At 40.8% G+C, this 15,245-nt stretch overlaps 1 protein-coding gene across 2 annotated transcripts in view; it reads left to right on the top strand.

The window, feature by feature from the left end:
* Positions 1 to 15,245, top strand: part of Ppp1r12b (protein phosphatase 1 regulatory subunit 12B) — a 198,072-nt gene that overhangs the window by 149,979 nt on the left and 32,848 nt on the right. Inside the window, exon 1 of one of the 2 annotated variants that reach the window (XM_028764609.1) lies at positions 3,265 to 3,472. The exons of the other annotated variant lie outside the window; for it this stretch is intronic. Coding sequence (XP_028620442.1) covers positions 3,371 to 3,472 — 102 coding nt within the window. The 5' untranslated portion in view covers positions 3,265 to 3,370. Of the gene's footprint in view, positions 1 to 3,264; positions 3,473 to 15,245 lie in introns of those variants that run through there. 2 annotated transcript variants of the gene reach the window in all.

The following is a 15,245-nucleotide window of genomic DNA, read 5'->3' as shown; positions in this document are numbered from 1 at the left end:
GGAAGACAGACAGACAAACAGACTAAATTGTCTGGCATATATAGAGAAGAGCCTCTGGGAGACATGTAGCTCAGCCTCTGGCTGGAAAGTTCATGATTAGGGGCAGGGTATGCCAGGCAGGGACTGAAGGATGCTGGGAGACCCTGGAGGCCAGGTCTGCTTTGCTATGTAAAATATGCATGCACCTCAGTCACCTGACCTGGGTTCTGAAACTAAACAGATACCAAGAATGTCCTTAGCCAGTGTGTTAAAATTTAAGATGGGCCAGTGCAGAGACAAAGGCAGGTTGTTTGACTCTCTGAATCCATGCTTTAGAAGTGACATTACAAAGGTGTATGACTTGAAAACTAGATTATCTGTATAACTGCAGCCAAGTACATTTCCTGTCGGCTCTTTTCACTGAATATCAAAGATGCTTTCATTTTCAGGGGGGAATTAATGTTTTTTTGAATCTTAAAGGAACAATAAATGTTTTGGCAAAAATGAAATATATGTACGAACCAAGTGAACAAAGAGAATTTAGATTCAACTTTCTGGAGAAATTCTCTCCAGCCCAGATCCAGTGTGTTCCTAAGAGCATCTCGAATCCTCTAAATCCTCAGTAAGGCTCTGGCTTCCTTGGTGGCCTTGATTGGCACATTGTCTTTTCACAGCGGCTTGTATTTACTTGAGTTGGTGAGAGCTTATCCTTGGTAGTGCCTGCATGCGTCTTGCTGACTGTGCAGCATTGGCCAAGTCAGTTGCGGGGAGACGAGGACATAGGATATATGAAAACTCTTTGATATAAAAGAATTTGTCACTGTTAGAACTTCCTTAAATAGACATATGATATAAATGAGAAGGGACAAAATGCCCGTTTAAGAATAAAGGGGTTTGCTGGGTGGTGGTAGCGCATGACTTTAATTCCAGCACTTGGGAGGCAGAGGCAGGCAGATGTCTGAGTTTAAGCCAGCTTGGTCTATCACAGAGAAACCCTGTCTTGGTGGGAAGAATAAAGGGGGTTTGTGATCCCTCTCCAATCGCTAGTAAGTGCAGTTACTATATAAATTTTAGAGAAGCAGGTCCAGAAACTGAGACTGCTTAGAGTTGTTTTTACTGTCATGTCAAAGGAAGTGTAACCATGATAATGTTCATCCAACATACTGACAGGGTTAACTATGTAAGATACATCCATATTAGAAATGTCATGGATAGGGGGTCAGTAAAATGGCTGAGGGTAAAGGATCTGATTCACAACTTGACAGCCTGAGTTCAATCTCTAGAAATCAAATGGTGAAGAAAAAAAAGCAGCTCCCTCAAGTTGTCTCCTGACTTACATGTACACACACACACACACACACACACATACACACACACACCATGGTACATGTGTACCACATCAGACACAGACAAAATAAATATAACAAAAAAGTTCATAGATGAGAATTCTCACCATAATTGGCCTTTTAGATGGAGCCTGTAATTCCAACTTGTTGTCGGATTAACTGGTCTAAGGAACTGTTTTCACATTGAAAGTGAATCAAGACTTCTTTGCAAATCCTTTTTAACTGCATTCATTAAACTGACCCCCTGACCCAAGTAGATGATCACTTTTGCTTATTTAACGTCACAAAATTAGTGTTTGGAATAAAAGAGATATCAAAACAACCAAGGCACATGAGTCATTAGTTGGAAGTAGTTATGAGGAAAAGTATACATTCCATGTGGAAAGGGGAGAGCAGGATAGAGTCTCCAGGAGCCTGGGGGGAAGTGAGTTGTTCCTCTGAGGCTAAGCCCACTGGCTTCGAAAGCACTTGGCTTAGAAATGCTGGACAGTGCAGCGATGACAAGAGAGCAAGAGATTAAACAAGATGTTTCTTCAAGGCCAAGTGCAAACTCCTTCAACGTCCAGCAAAGACATTCCTTTCTTGTTAACTCTTAATTCTCTCTGTGCCTCTGAGCCCTGTCATCTGTCAGTCCTTGTTTCCCGCCATCTTTATGCCACTTTCAAATCTTACTCCTTCCTAATTGTGGCATCTTAAGAAACTCTGACACATTTTCTTTTTTTTTTCTTTTTTTTTTTAAGATTTATTTATTTATTTTATTTATGAGTACACTGTCGTTGTCTTCGGACACACCAGAAGAGGGCATCCAATCTCATTACGGATGGTTGTGAGCCACCATGTGGTTGCTGGGATTTGAACTCAGGACCTCTGGAAGAGCAGTCAGTGCTCTTAACCGCTGAGCCATCTCTCCAGCCCGACACATTTTCTAAAAGAGACTTAGCCAATAAGATCTCTGGTCTACAGAGCTTACTTTGCAGTGCCCAGAGTTTCAAGCTGCTGGCCTTTCTTGCAGTGCAAGAATGACAAGGCTTTAAAACTTCACATAACTTGAAGGTACTTTCATAATTCTGTCTGGGCCTGTTACTTGAGAGATACAAGAGCTGAAAATCACCATTCTCATACACAAAAGAAGGGTTTACAGAGATCCATCCGCCTTGGCAACTGCTTCTGCTCTGGGGTAGTATCTATTGGAGGTTGTGGGGTTGCCCCTAGGCGTGCCCACAGCCTCCATTCCTAGAAGCTGGCGGCTTTCTTTTCCTTCTACTAGTGGCAACCAAGTTCTGGGTTGAAAGTGAATCCTTGCCCTTGGCTCCTCTCCAGCATTCCTCGCTGAGCGAATGGGGATTTGGAATGTCAGAAAATAGAAGAGGGAGGGGAAAGATGTGCGTATGACTCTGAGTGTTTAGAGCAAAGGCAGCTCGTCTGGAAGGACTTAGGAAAGCTTCACTTCCTCAGACTGCTTCCTTCCCACAAACTCTTAGTTCCTGCTTTGTGTTTTAGTTGTTTAACCTGAGTTTAGCATAGCAGTTCAGACCCTTAGAGCCCAGTGGGGTCCGACTGAGGGAAGACAGGGTGACTCCGGAGGACATGTGGTGTTTCTTCCTTCTGGATAAAGGGACAGTATTTGTCCCCAGACTCATCTGCAGCAAGAGCCAGAACTGCCATTCCTCTGGGATTTAATCAGGAGTCGTCAGGAACCCAGATTCAGATTTTATTCCCAAGCCAACCTGAGCAAGAAGTGACCTTTGGACAGAATCACGGATTCAGTCTAGGCATGAAAGGTGGTGTTTGGCACACGCTTTCTACTGCTCATACTTGTGATTGAAGCCACACCGGAATGCTGATGGGACACAACACTCTGTAACTGTGGACTGGCTCAGAGCTCAAGATTGTAATTTGCAAGGCGGCTTTTATCCTTTATTTAGTTCCAAAGTCATCATCTATCAGCTCAAAAGGAAGAATTCTGTAAAAGTTATCTACAGGGACAGATACCAGCTTTGTGTGAAGAATCCAGAGGTTGGGTGTCTGTCTCGATCCCAGGAACCATGTCCTCTTTATATACACGAAGTAAGGAATTCACACGGAATAGGAAATCTCAGTCTGATTCTCCCCCAGCATCTCCCTCCCCGACTGCCAAGACACTCCGAGTAAGCCTTTTTTATTTATGTCTGATTTATGTCGTAGCATGTCAAGGGTGGGAAATGTGTTTACATGTAACTCGAAGGCTGAGGCTTAGAAAATGCGTCATTTCAGAGTATGGAGAAGTCAATATAGAGGGAGATTGCAAGTAAAGCCCCAGCTAGCTTTCTTAAAAGGGTTGTAATTCATAGTACTTGATACTGCCTTAAGTAAAAACAGACTTAAATAATTCAGGCTATAGTTTCTGCCTTTTAGCTTTTAATCTGTTGTAAAATGCTTGGTAGTAAGATTCTGGAGAGCTTTTGCTTTGAGTGATCTGTTGTTTAGTTTTTCATTTTGTTTTATTTTGTTTGTTTTTTTTCAGTTTTTCATTTTTTTTTTTTTTTTGAAACAGGATCTATGTAGCCTTGGTTGGCCTAGAGCTCAATACGTAGACCAGATTGGCCTCAAACTAGAAGAGCTCCACCTGCCTCAGCTTCCCAGGCATTGAGAATAGAGGCGTGTGCCACCATGCCTAGAAGATTCCAGGGTTTATCACAGTGTCTTATGGGGATTTTCTTTAGGGTTTTTTGTTGTTTGTTTGTTTGTCCATAGTCAGTTGCTGTTTTTCCTGTGTTTTATGGATCAATACTATTTCAAGATAAAAAGCTCCCAAATGGCATGAAGCCATGCAAATTAGATTTTAATCATTTGCAAGTCCTGCATGCATATTTATATTTGTATGCATACGATAGTGTGTGCCTTTGCCTTTTTTATGTCTCTGTAAGTGACAAAAAGTCAGAATGAATTAAGCCTTATGGATACATGCAACCTTCCTCCCAGGTACCATCAGGAAACTTCTTGCTTAAAACCCAAAGAAATAACTCCCACCTTTGACAGCCAACTAGGTTAAGGTGCTTATGATGTCCTAGGCAGGGACACTTAAGACTGTCTCAATTGCCTCTGGTGACTGTGTCTGCTGGATTTTTAAACATAGGGACATTTGTGTATCTAATTTAGTGTCCTCCTTTGTCAAAAGCAGGCAAAAGCAAGAAATGCTACCAGCAGCAAATGAGCAGCGAGAAGCCGATGGGCATATTAGGTAGTAGGCAAGGAGCAGCTCCCTCTTAGGAGCAGCTCGACCGTGGGATAGTGAGTACACAGTGTAAGAGGAGGGCAGTCGGGCTTCCTTATTAGGAGAGCTGTGGGAAGAAAATCCACAAGAAACCTCAGCAGCTTCTTTTTATTGTGTTATTTTCATTTTCAGTATCTCCAAGTGTAAGTTATCATATAACAGAATTTGGAATGCAGCATATTGGTCTGGGACTCCAACCAGAGATGTTTACTTACTAGAGTGCCCAAAAAAAGGTTTTTATGTGAAACTGTTTTGCTGATGTTTCCTTTTGTGAGAGGACCAAGGGAGGCTGTGAAGTGCAGTGTCACCACTCCTGAGCTCCTGGAGTGTTTCTTCCCCTCGTGTAAAGGGACACTGCCACCCTTTACCACAGAGCTTCAGGCACTTTTTGCAGCAGCCATCAGCCATTGGATATTTTCTGGTGACCCCTAGTTGATGTCCACAGAACTGAGCACCATTGCCTCAGTTAGTGCTTCCTCTCACTGCCTCCCCCGACGTACTCCATGGCACCTTCGGATGTGAAGAGCCCCTGGTTAACGCTCAGTCATTGCACACAGAGCCCCCATAGGCATACGCCATACCTGTGACCACTCAGCAAGTTCCTGATTAGGAACTGCCCTCCTTTTCTTTTTTCCTTCCTTCGTTAGCAGTTTGGAGCTTCTTTCTTCCTGCCTCCACCCTTTCTGTCCTCTTCTCCTACCTCCCACTCCTGCCTTAGACAGACGGCACAGTGGGAGAAAATGAGAGAGTTTAGATTACAGGAAATCAAAACATGGGTAGGTTTAATAAGAGACTGCTTCCCAGTTTTATAGCTAGTCAGTAGCTATAGATTCCCACGATAGCACTAATCTACTACAACCAACTTCCAGTGTCCACATGGCTTGAGCCATGCTGCAGAGAGTGTTGCTTTTCACATGGCATTAGCAATCTGTTGTTATGTCTTCATTTGGAAGCTGTTGACACTTGGGACTAGTTACCAAGGTAGGATTCATCTCATGAGATTTGTCTCGTCATTTACTCTCATGTTTGACTAACTGGGGTACACTTTAAAAAATTGGGTGTACCTGGGTTTTGTGTATACCTTAAAAATGCATTTATTGTGGTTTTGTACTGTGTTTTTTCTGATGCCTAGATGAAACAGGCTGGTCCCCTGCTGCCCTGCAAGCTGGATGTTAAATGGGTTACATCAAAGAGACATGGCTTGCCTAGCATCACTTGGATGATAAGCAGCAGAGTTTTAAGCTCAGGTTTCTCTACTTTACAAACCCTTATCAACAACACTGGAGTGCAAGCAGGTAGACTTGAAGGTCAAGTTTAAGGATCTGCTTATGGCCAAGATAATAGTTAAAAATCTAGGTAGCCATAGGGACGTGGGAAAGTGAAATTGCAGGGAAGAAGAATGCTGTGTCTTTGACCAAGGGAGGCAACTGACAGGCCATAATTGAATCTCTTGTGACCGGTTCTTAAATTCCAGTTATGCCCTCTGGAGTCAGAAACACCACAGATCCCGAGACCTTGTAGGCCTCCCTCAGATTTCTCTTAAAGGGAATAACTAGGCCTTTACAATAAAGACATGGCCAATTACTCAATCTTGAAGTTGCATTCCTGCCCCCAAGTAGAGATTGCAGTCATTGAAAAGGTACAGCCCCTGATTGATCTAACATTCTTCAAAACAGGACTGAATTTTTGAACAAGTATTTAAAAATTTATTATTATTTTAGTGGTAGTAAAAGAGCTAAATATGAAATGCTTCCATATAAGGAAAATGTCTTCAGAGAATTCTTAAATAATGGCTGTTTACATACAGAATATTTTGGACATTTTGTTCTTCAACAAGTGTTCAAGAAGCCCTATGGGTAAATTAAAACTAGCTGAATAGGTATTATTTTTAACTTGTGAAAACAATGATAGGATGATGTTTGTTGAGTGCAAAACCAGAAACTATTTATCACATACCTTTTCTTTTGAACTCTTGGCAGTATCTGATGCTTTCTGAATTGCGTAATGCCAGATTTCCGTACTTAGTAAGCCTGTGACCTTTTTAATAGTATGAAAGTCTAACCCAGGCCAACAAGTTGGCTTAGTAGGTTAAGGCACTTCCCACTAAGCCTGATGACCTGAGTTTGATCCCCAGTAAATGATGGAAGAAGAGGGAAAACTCCCACAAGTTGTCCTCTGCCTTCTGCACAAGCACATGTACTCACATAAAAGTTAAGTTAATAAATGTTAAAAAAAAAAAAAAAACAACCAACCACCAGCACCAACAACAAAACACTACTGCCTGCCTGAATATTGTGTGGCTTTTTCTCCAGTGAAATATCACTCATATGCAAAAGAAAGTACTTGTCCTCAACAGTCAAGATAGGTGTTTACTTTTGCTCATTCATATTTTTAAATAATATCCGTTATTCTCTGAACATAAATTATATCCTTAAACATTGTTTTAGAAAACACTCCTTAAAAAATAGCGAGATGGCTCCCCGCACTTGCTATTCTTATGTAGGACCAATTGATTTCCAGCAAACCATATGCTGACTCACAATCATCCATAACTCCAATTCCAGAGAACCAGTGACTTCTGTGAGTTCCAGGCAAGCACATGGTCTGCATATATACACGCAGGCAAAACATTTTTACACATAAAATAAAAAATACCTGCCTCTCAGGAGGCTGAGACAAAAATGTTAAGATCACAAATTTGAGCTTAGTCTTGGCTAGTTGAGTTCAAGGCCAGCCTCAGCTACATGTAAAACCTTGTATCCTCCAAAACAAATAATCAGACCATCAGCCTTTCTCTTCATTAGGTAAAAGTGTCCCTCTGTTCCTCTTTACCCTCCTACATCCCTCCAGCTCTCACTAAGAATGGCTGGGATATTTTGGTGGCTCTGCTGGTTGAGCCTTCTGTGGGTTAATGAAGTAATGTCTTGAACAGCTTCTTTGGCATCTCATAGTTCATGTCTTGTGTCTAAAATTGTATCTGAAATATTTGGTCTGGGTTGGTTTAGGTCTAAGGTCTCTAGGAACTAGTGCTCTGTCATCTGATTTGTTACTCTGGAAAAGCAGAACCATGTCTCTGTAGTAGAAACTCTCTTCTCTTACTGTGAAACAGCCGGAACATAAGACGAAGGATTCGTATAGTTGCCTTCAAGGCTTCTTTTCAGAGCAGGTTTTCCAGCATTAAAATTCTAAGCCAGGCCTGCCTGCATGTGATCCCAGCTGCTCAGGAGGCAGAAGAAGCAGGAGGAGCAACAAGTTTAAGGACTACCTGGGCAACTTAGTGAGACCATGTCTCAAAATAAGAAGTTTAAAAATAAGTAAGTAAGTAAGTAAATAAATAAATAAATAAATAAAAAAGCCAGGGCTAAAAAAATAAAAATTCAGAGCCACATATATTTACTATCAAAGTATAATTTGCTTGTTAAAATATGTCCCTCTAATATAGTATGACATAACTGAGAATAGCTCTCAGGAGGCTGAGGCAGAAAAATCACAAGATTAAAGCCAGTCTACCTGAGCTATATAACAGGACCATATCTCAAAAAGTTGTGTGTGTGTGTGTGTGTGTGTGTGCGCGCGCGCATGTGCGCACACGTGAGAGAGAATATAGAACATATGTGTGTATGTGTGTGCATGCATGCACATGTGTGTATGCATTCTAATAGATACCCAAAGTGCAGTGCTCATTTGATGATAACTGTGCTGACTATATCTTGAAGTGAATCAGCATCTGAATATCTGAATTCTAGGACTCTTTTAACTAGGCAATTATGCATTGATTGCTGCTCATTTGTGATATAAGGATTTGACCTGTATTTATAACTCAAGATCATTAGCATTTAGTCTGGATTGCTTTAGGTCTAACATCTCAAGGTTTTACATAAATATTTTCATACCAACTAGTAATGTACACAAAGGGAATAGTTAATCAATTCACTTTATTTTATAATCACTCTAATCAATTAATTAGATAAATTGAATGGTAAAAGATTGCAGCTTTCATGAGAGCTTATTTATTAAGATCTCTGGCTTTCAGGACAAGGGCATTCCCTTTCCAGCTTTGGTTATTGATCCGCCTTGGAAGGTGCTTTGTATACCTCTGGCCAACACCAAGTATTTTATAGAATAGTATTTTATGTTCTTTACCTAGGATTCTACATCTGAGGCATTGCCAGTCTAGAATCCTTTTTGTTTTTCTTCATTAAATTCCACTTTATAATTCATTATCATGGAATGAGAAACATTTTTCTGGGTAATTAGGGTGCAATCTGTTAGCCATTTTTTTCTGCCTAATTAAAGCCACTATCTTTTTTTTCTTTTTTCAAGAAAAGTCAATAAACTGCAATTCTTCAATCCAAGGAATCTTCCTGGGCAGTACTGGTAGAGTCTGTAGAAATGAAAGTAGATTCTCCTTTGGAAACCATTACTCAAGTTCTAGGTAGATACATACTGGCTTTGTCAATCCATGCCCTACATAGAGCCTTGATAAGGTAGCTTCTGAAGCCGGGTGTATGGACCAGAAAGACTGGGAGTTTTGAAGATATCAGCTGCATTCTGTAAGCTATGTCCTCCTTTTACTATTCTACTTCCCATGATCCATGGTAAGTAGGCAGTAAGTCATCTGCTCTGTTTGGATATATGGTCTCACTATGGGCAGTCCTCCTCCCTCAACTCAAGTAATGGGGATCATAGACTATGCCACATGCCAGTCAATCTGTTCCACTATTAATCCTCTCACAGCTAACATCTCATGAGCATCTGCTATGTTGTAACCCCTATTTTGGATGCTGGAATTCATAAATGAAAGACATATTTTCTAATTGATAGATAAAAAAATGAAGTTCATATCACAGGGAGATGAATTTTCTAATAGGATGTAGGTTCAGAGTCTTTTAATTGAATCATATAAAAAATGTAATATCCTTGTGTGTGCAGAATAGAACCTAGATGAGAAAGAAGACCCATATTGCAGAGGCAGAAGCAGTGGGAAAAGGTGTGAGAAAATAACGGCCTTGTTTTCAGAGCTGCAGTTCAGTGTAGCTAGACTGAGAGGTGATATTTATCATAGAAAATGGGGGATCTTGCCAGGTGGCTCTTAGTCTTTCCTTCTGAGGGTTAAGGGAGCTGTCCTGTGGACATAGAATTGACAATCTGAAGTAGAGTTGTGATCCAGACTGCATATTGGAGAAGTAAGCATTGGAAGCTAAGTGCTGCAGGGAGCAGGAAAGCTCAAGTTGTCCCTAATGGCAGGGTTTCAGATAAGACAGGCCATCTTTGAGGCACTCTCCAGGGAGCACAGGGAAGTGATCTGTTGTTTAGATTAAGCTTGACAAAGCTTGAGGGCTGATAGAATAGCAGGATGGACACGGGAAAGGGACAGAGAAAAGAGAACAAACTGAGTTGGCAAACTTGACAGGAGGAAACACATGAGCAGAAAGTGTTCCTGTTCAGGTTAATTGAATAATGGTTCTTTTGGACATTCAGATAGGACATTCAGAAAATGTAGGTTTAACATACTCAAGCCACAATTCGAAAGGCTTCAGAATTGAACACTTTGAGAGCCAAGATGCCACAAGGAGAAAATCCCATTTCTGACTTAATGTCACAGTTAAAACGGAGGTGCACTAAAAATATAGGAAAAAAGCATCTATATATACGCTGCATGCCTAAGGTGAATGAGAAACAAATGAGTTTCCTATTTGGGATCTGTCTCCAACGTTTCTTATGCTAATGCCTGAAATCCGCAGAGAGAAGGCGGGGCGGGGGAGGGAGGGAGGAAACACATCTGGACACTTTTGAATCCTGCACATTGTAGGCAAGAGATATTAAACCTAGGGTTGATCTAGAAATCAAGACATAATAACTTAATTTCAGACTGAAAAGATTGACAATGATGACTAGAGCTGTAGAGGTAACCATGTCTACGGGGTAAAGGTCCCATAAAGAAAGGGCTAAATGGTAAGCAGAAGTGGCAGCCCGCAGCAGAGACAGCCCTGGCTGTTGGCAGTTCCAACTATATCCAGATGCAGGAAGATGCCAGGTTCTGTGTCTCCTTCCTGTGCCTGGGAGCATTGGAGTCAGTTCCGTTACAACAGTAAGCTTCTATTCTCAAAGGATCCACAGTCAAGAGTCAGTTGGCTATGAGGCTGCGATTGAATCCTGGTTTTATTTTCAATATGTAACAGTTGTATAGCCAGGGATTGTGTTTTTGCAGTTTAAAGAAGTTTACAGACCATTCACATTGGCTTGGCTTGGTTTTTCTCTTTGTCTCATATTTGGGTAAGCTAACAATTAATTGTATTCAGAAGGCCAAGGGAAAATAACTAGAGTTGGACTTCATCAACCTTTTGGGTTTTTGTTAATTTTGTTTCGTTTTGTTTTTTAAGCTCCCTTTTGGTTCTGAACTTGACGGGCTTTTTATGCATTGGGTGTTCGTTATCAGAAACTAGGAGTCATCACAGCCCTAGATCCAACAAGCTTCTTTAGTTACACAATTCCATCAAAATATAAATAGCTGTTTTTAAAGCCTGTGTGAAAAGTTAAGTATTTTTAGATGAAAGTTAAATTGTAAAGTAAATGAAAGCAAATCTTTAAAATCTTTATATTGCCCGGCAGTGGTGGCGCACGCCTTTAATCCCAGCACTTGGGGGGCAGAGGCAGGCAGATTTCTGAGTTCGAGGCCAGCCTGGTCTACAGAGTAAGTTCCAGGACAGCCAGGGCTACACAGAGAAACCCTGTCTCGAAAAACAAAACAAAACAAAAAACTTTATATTGCTTTAAGGCTATATAAAGCTGTAGGCTAGTAGTGTAAGTAGGAAGTGGGCTGGCTCCACAAATAAAATCTTTTCACTTGAGTGCCCTAATCCCTCTAGTAGTCATCAAGCTTTGTAAGAATCAGAGGACCAAAGAGGGACAAGAGGGAAAGCATGGAAGCACAGGAGAAGCTAGCACTTTGAGTAGTTGTGCACAGCACGTCCTGTACTGCTGCAGCACCAAACACTTACATACCACCTCACTTAATTGCTATTGGTAACCTTAAACAGAGTACCAGTATCCCCACTTCATGGATGAAACTATTGAGACAGGGAATTGGGCAGTTAGCTAAGATCTCGTAACTGAAAACACTGCAGCAGCAATAGGGATCCAGAGCCTTTATCCTAACCGTAAGCTGTGCAGCTGCTCCAGTGGAGCCACTGTGCCTCAGTGAAAGAGCTCCTGGGTGATTGCCAGTATTCCCCATTATTGGGGCTGACTTGACAAAGATGATGATATAATAAAATTTTATAAAATTGGAACTTTAAAATTAGAATTAAGAGCAAATAAATCCCTTGGGACTCAAGTGAAACATTTTATTTATGGATCCAGCTCACTTCCTAATTACCCCTCCTGACCTATGGCCATTTAAGCTTATTGTTTTGCAGTCTGAATAAAGCTATTGGCTCCTACCTTTGAAAAGGAGAAAAAAATATGCCATGCCCTGTGGTAGTATGACCCACATCATGTCTGGTGTATCTGTCACTTATATACAAATTGTTACTGTAAAACCATTTTTAGCACACAAAAAGAGATCCTTATGGTCAGGTGATTTTATTATTTTGTTTATGCTTTTACTTTTCTTTATAAATAAATTTTAAACAAATATTGCAACTTGGAACCTATTAAGTTGTAACAAGTTTGGAAATAGTAGAGTGTGAATTACTGGGACTTGTCTTACCTGAAGGACCTTCTAGCCCTGCCTCCAAGCCAGCTACAGTGTTTGTTTCCTCTGCTGAGGTCTACATTTTAATAGACCATTCAGCTCCTAAATCTAAACAACTGTGTATTTGAAGACTCCATTTCTCTCTGGAACAATAAAAATATTAATTTTTTGATTCAGTTTTTTGTTTGTTTTAATCTCTTGGAATGTCACCTTTCAGAGCAGAGTAATATCGTGGGATAACTGTGGCTCTAGTAAAACCCTAACCTGTGGCAGATTTCCCATCAGTCATCCATGATTGCATCGTTTTTAACGACCAGCAGCTTCAGACTCTGGGACATTTGTAACCCTACTTGAAGCTTATCCAAGGTCTCTAATCAGTGTGAGTCTCCCCCTGTTTGTTTACTGTAGGAACCAAATAGCCCGGTCCTTGAGTGCATTAAATCCGTTTTATTTCTTACCTTGCTCTTTTATAGGCATGCTTATAAGATCAAAGCTGTGTCTTAGATTTTGTGATTATATATTTACTACTCTTCATCACTGGCAAGGCTAGGAAGGCACAGGTACTTAATGAAAACTATTATCTTTATAAAATTTGACTGTTGTTTTTGAAAAGTCGGAGGCTACATGATAGAAATTACAATTTCTGAACTGCAAGCTGAACATGGGTTTTCCCAAGGCAATTCAAATGATTCCTATTTATCATGCTAGTACATCTATAGCTCTGAAATAGATGAGTTAATATTTTGGTTTCTGTGGGGCAAAAAGAAAACACTAAAAACAGCGGAAGTCCCTGATATATAGAAGTTACTGAGAAATAATGTTAAGCCTCATGTGACTTAGATTTAGGCACTTGGGATTATTTTCCTTTTGATTTCTTTTGCTGTTAGTTCGGGTCAGGTCAACAGACTGGAATCTTTGTAGGGGAAGTGCCTTATCTGCTGAACACCTTGAAATCTAGGAAGCCCTTTTTAAAATTTTGACTAACAGCTTGGACCAAATAAAATTTAGATGACTGCTATCCAATAAGCTACAGCATTTACTATGTTGAGAGAGAGAGACAGAGAGGGGGCGGGGATGAGGGAGGGGAGATCCATCTCAGCCAGGCATGGTGTCAGGCTTATCATCTCAACACATGCACACGTGCACAGAAAGACATGGTTGAGTACCAGTAGTCCAAGCATCAAGAGACAGAGAAGCAGAGGGGTGCCACAGTTAGAAGCCACCAGGGCTACATAGTGAGACCCTGCCTCAAAAAATCAAACAAACAGAAAACATTTCTTCTTGGGCTTTGGCCGTGGGAAGCTTACCACCTTGAAAAAAGTGTGATCTGCTGAAGAGCTTGTGAGAAGCAGGCACTCTGAGAAACACAAGGACCCCTGGAGACTGGGGCTCAGAGCACTCAAGACTGAGCTGGGGACTTTAAATTAATGGCTTCTTTTCTTGTGTAAAGGCTGGCACTCAGCACGTGCTAGGCAAGTGATCTGTCCTTGGTTTTTGGATTACTATATGCAGTAGTAACAAGCTGCTTTTGGAGGAACAGTCAGGTTTTACTGAGCCCAGTTTTTAATGATTATAATATATACAGTCAGATAGCTGTGTGCACTGGTGTATCCAATCCATAGGTAGAGTAAACCTGTGCCACTTCTAGACACAGCTAGGTAGAGAACATGTGAGCTTATAAAGGCACATATACATCCTAAGGACCTTAGAATTATATTTTTAAAAACGGTTTGCCTCAGATATTTTATGGAGGACTTGATATATTCATATAATTCTTTCTAGGGTAAGTACATTTTGTAATTCCAAAATAATCCAGACATTCTTCAGGAACTATAAAAACTGAGCTGTAAAATCCTAATAATATTTTGAGAACTTAATAAATGCACCCAAAGATGAGTATTTCTATAATGTAACAAATGTATTTTTATTTGTTCTATTTATTTGGAAGTGGTGCTCACGTATGCTGTGGTCAGAGAACAGCTTGCAGGAGTCAGTTCTCTCCTACCCCAGTGTGGGTCCTGAAGAAGCACATTCACTTTACGTGACTTGCCAGCAAGAGCCTTTACCCACTTAGTCATCTTGCCAACCCTAGTGATTTTATTTTAAAATGTAGTAAGATAGAATAAACCATGCAAGCTACTGCTAATTGATTTCCTTCTGCCTGAAGCATTATAAAGTTCATGTGATAGATGTGTTCACATTCATTCCTCCACACTAAACAAACAAGTGAAAAATGGACTGTGAGGCATTATCCAGCATGTGACATTTTCCCCAAACATTTATTATATAGGGTCTGAGAGATGGGTAACACTCAGTGGGTAACACTGGCAAGCCGGATACCCTGAGTTTGATCACTGGCACCCATGTAATGTGGAGGAAAGGAGGGATGCCACCCACCCAGCATCTACCCCATCAGTGAACTGCAGGTCCTGCAGATCAGAAGCTGCAGGGTCTCCACGACACACCACAACAACAGGATATCTGCGAGGAGTCCCAGTGAGGATCCAGCACTGATAGAGGAGCAGAAGCCAGAGCCCTCGGGCTACACCAACTCACCACAATTAACATTTGCAAGTAAAAATGTGTGGACGAAAGGGATGGGGAGATGAGTAGGATTGGGATATATAATATGAAATTTACAAAGAACCAATAAAAAGTTAACCAAAAAAGTAGATCAAATCTAAAGGTGATAGCTCTCATTTTGCTTATTTATAATCATGGATTCATTTAATAAATACTTATTAGTTTCTGACAAAAAAGAACTGATGTTATACCGGGCAGTGGTGGCTCATGCCTTTAATCCCAGCACTTGGGAGGCAGAGGCAGGCAGATTTCTGAGTTCGAGGCCAGCCTGCTCTACAGAGTAAGTTCCAGGGCTCCACAGAGAAACCCTGTCTCAAAAAAACAAAAAAAAAAAAACAAAAAAGAACTGATGTTATGAAGTTGTCCTCTGTCCCCACATGTGCACACT

The sequence above is a fragment of the Grammomys surdaster genome, unplaced genomic scaffold (assembly GCF_004785775.1).
Source record: "Grammomys surdaster isolate TR1022 unplaced genomic scaffold, NIH_TR_1.0 145, whole genome shotgun sequence".
NCBI lineage: Eukaryota > Metazoa > Chordata > Mammalia > Rodentia > Muridae > Grammomys > Grammomys surdaster.
Note: the sequence above shows the minus strand (reverse complement) of the source record. Positions and strands in the feature narration are given on the sequence as shown.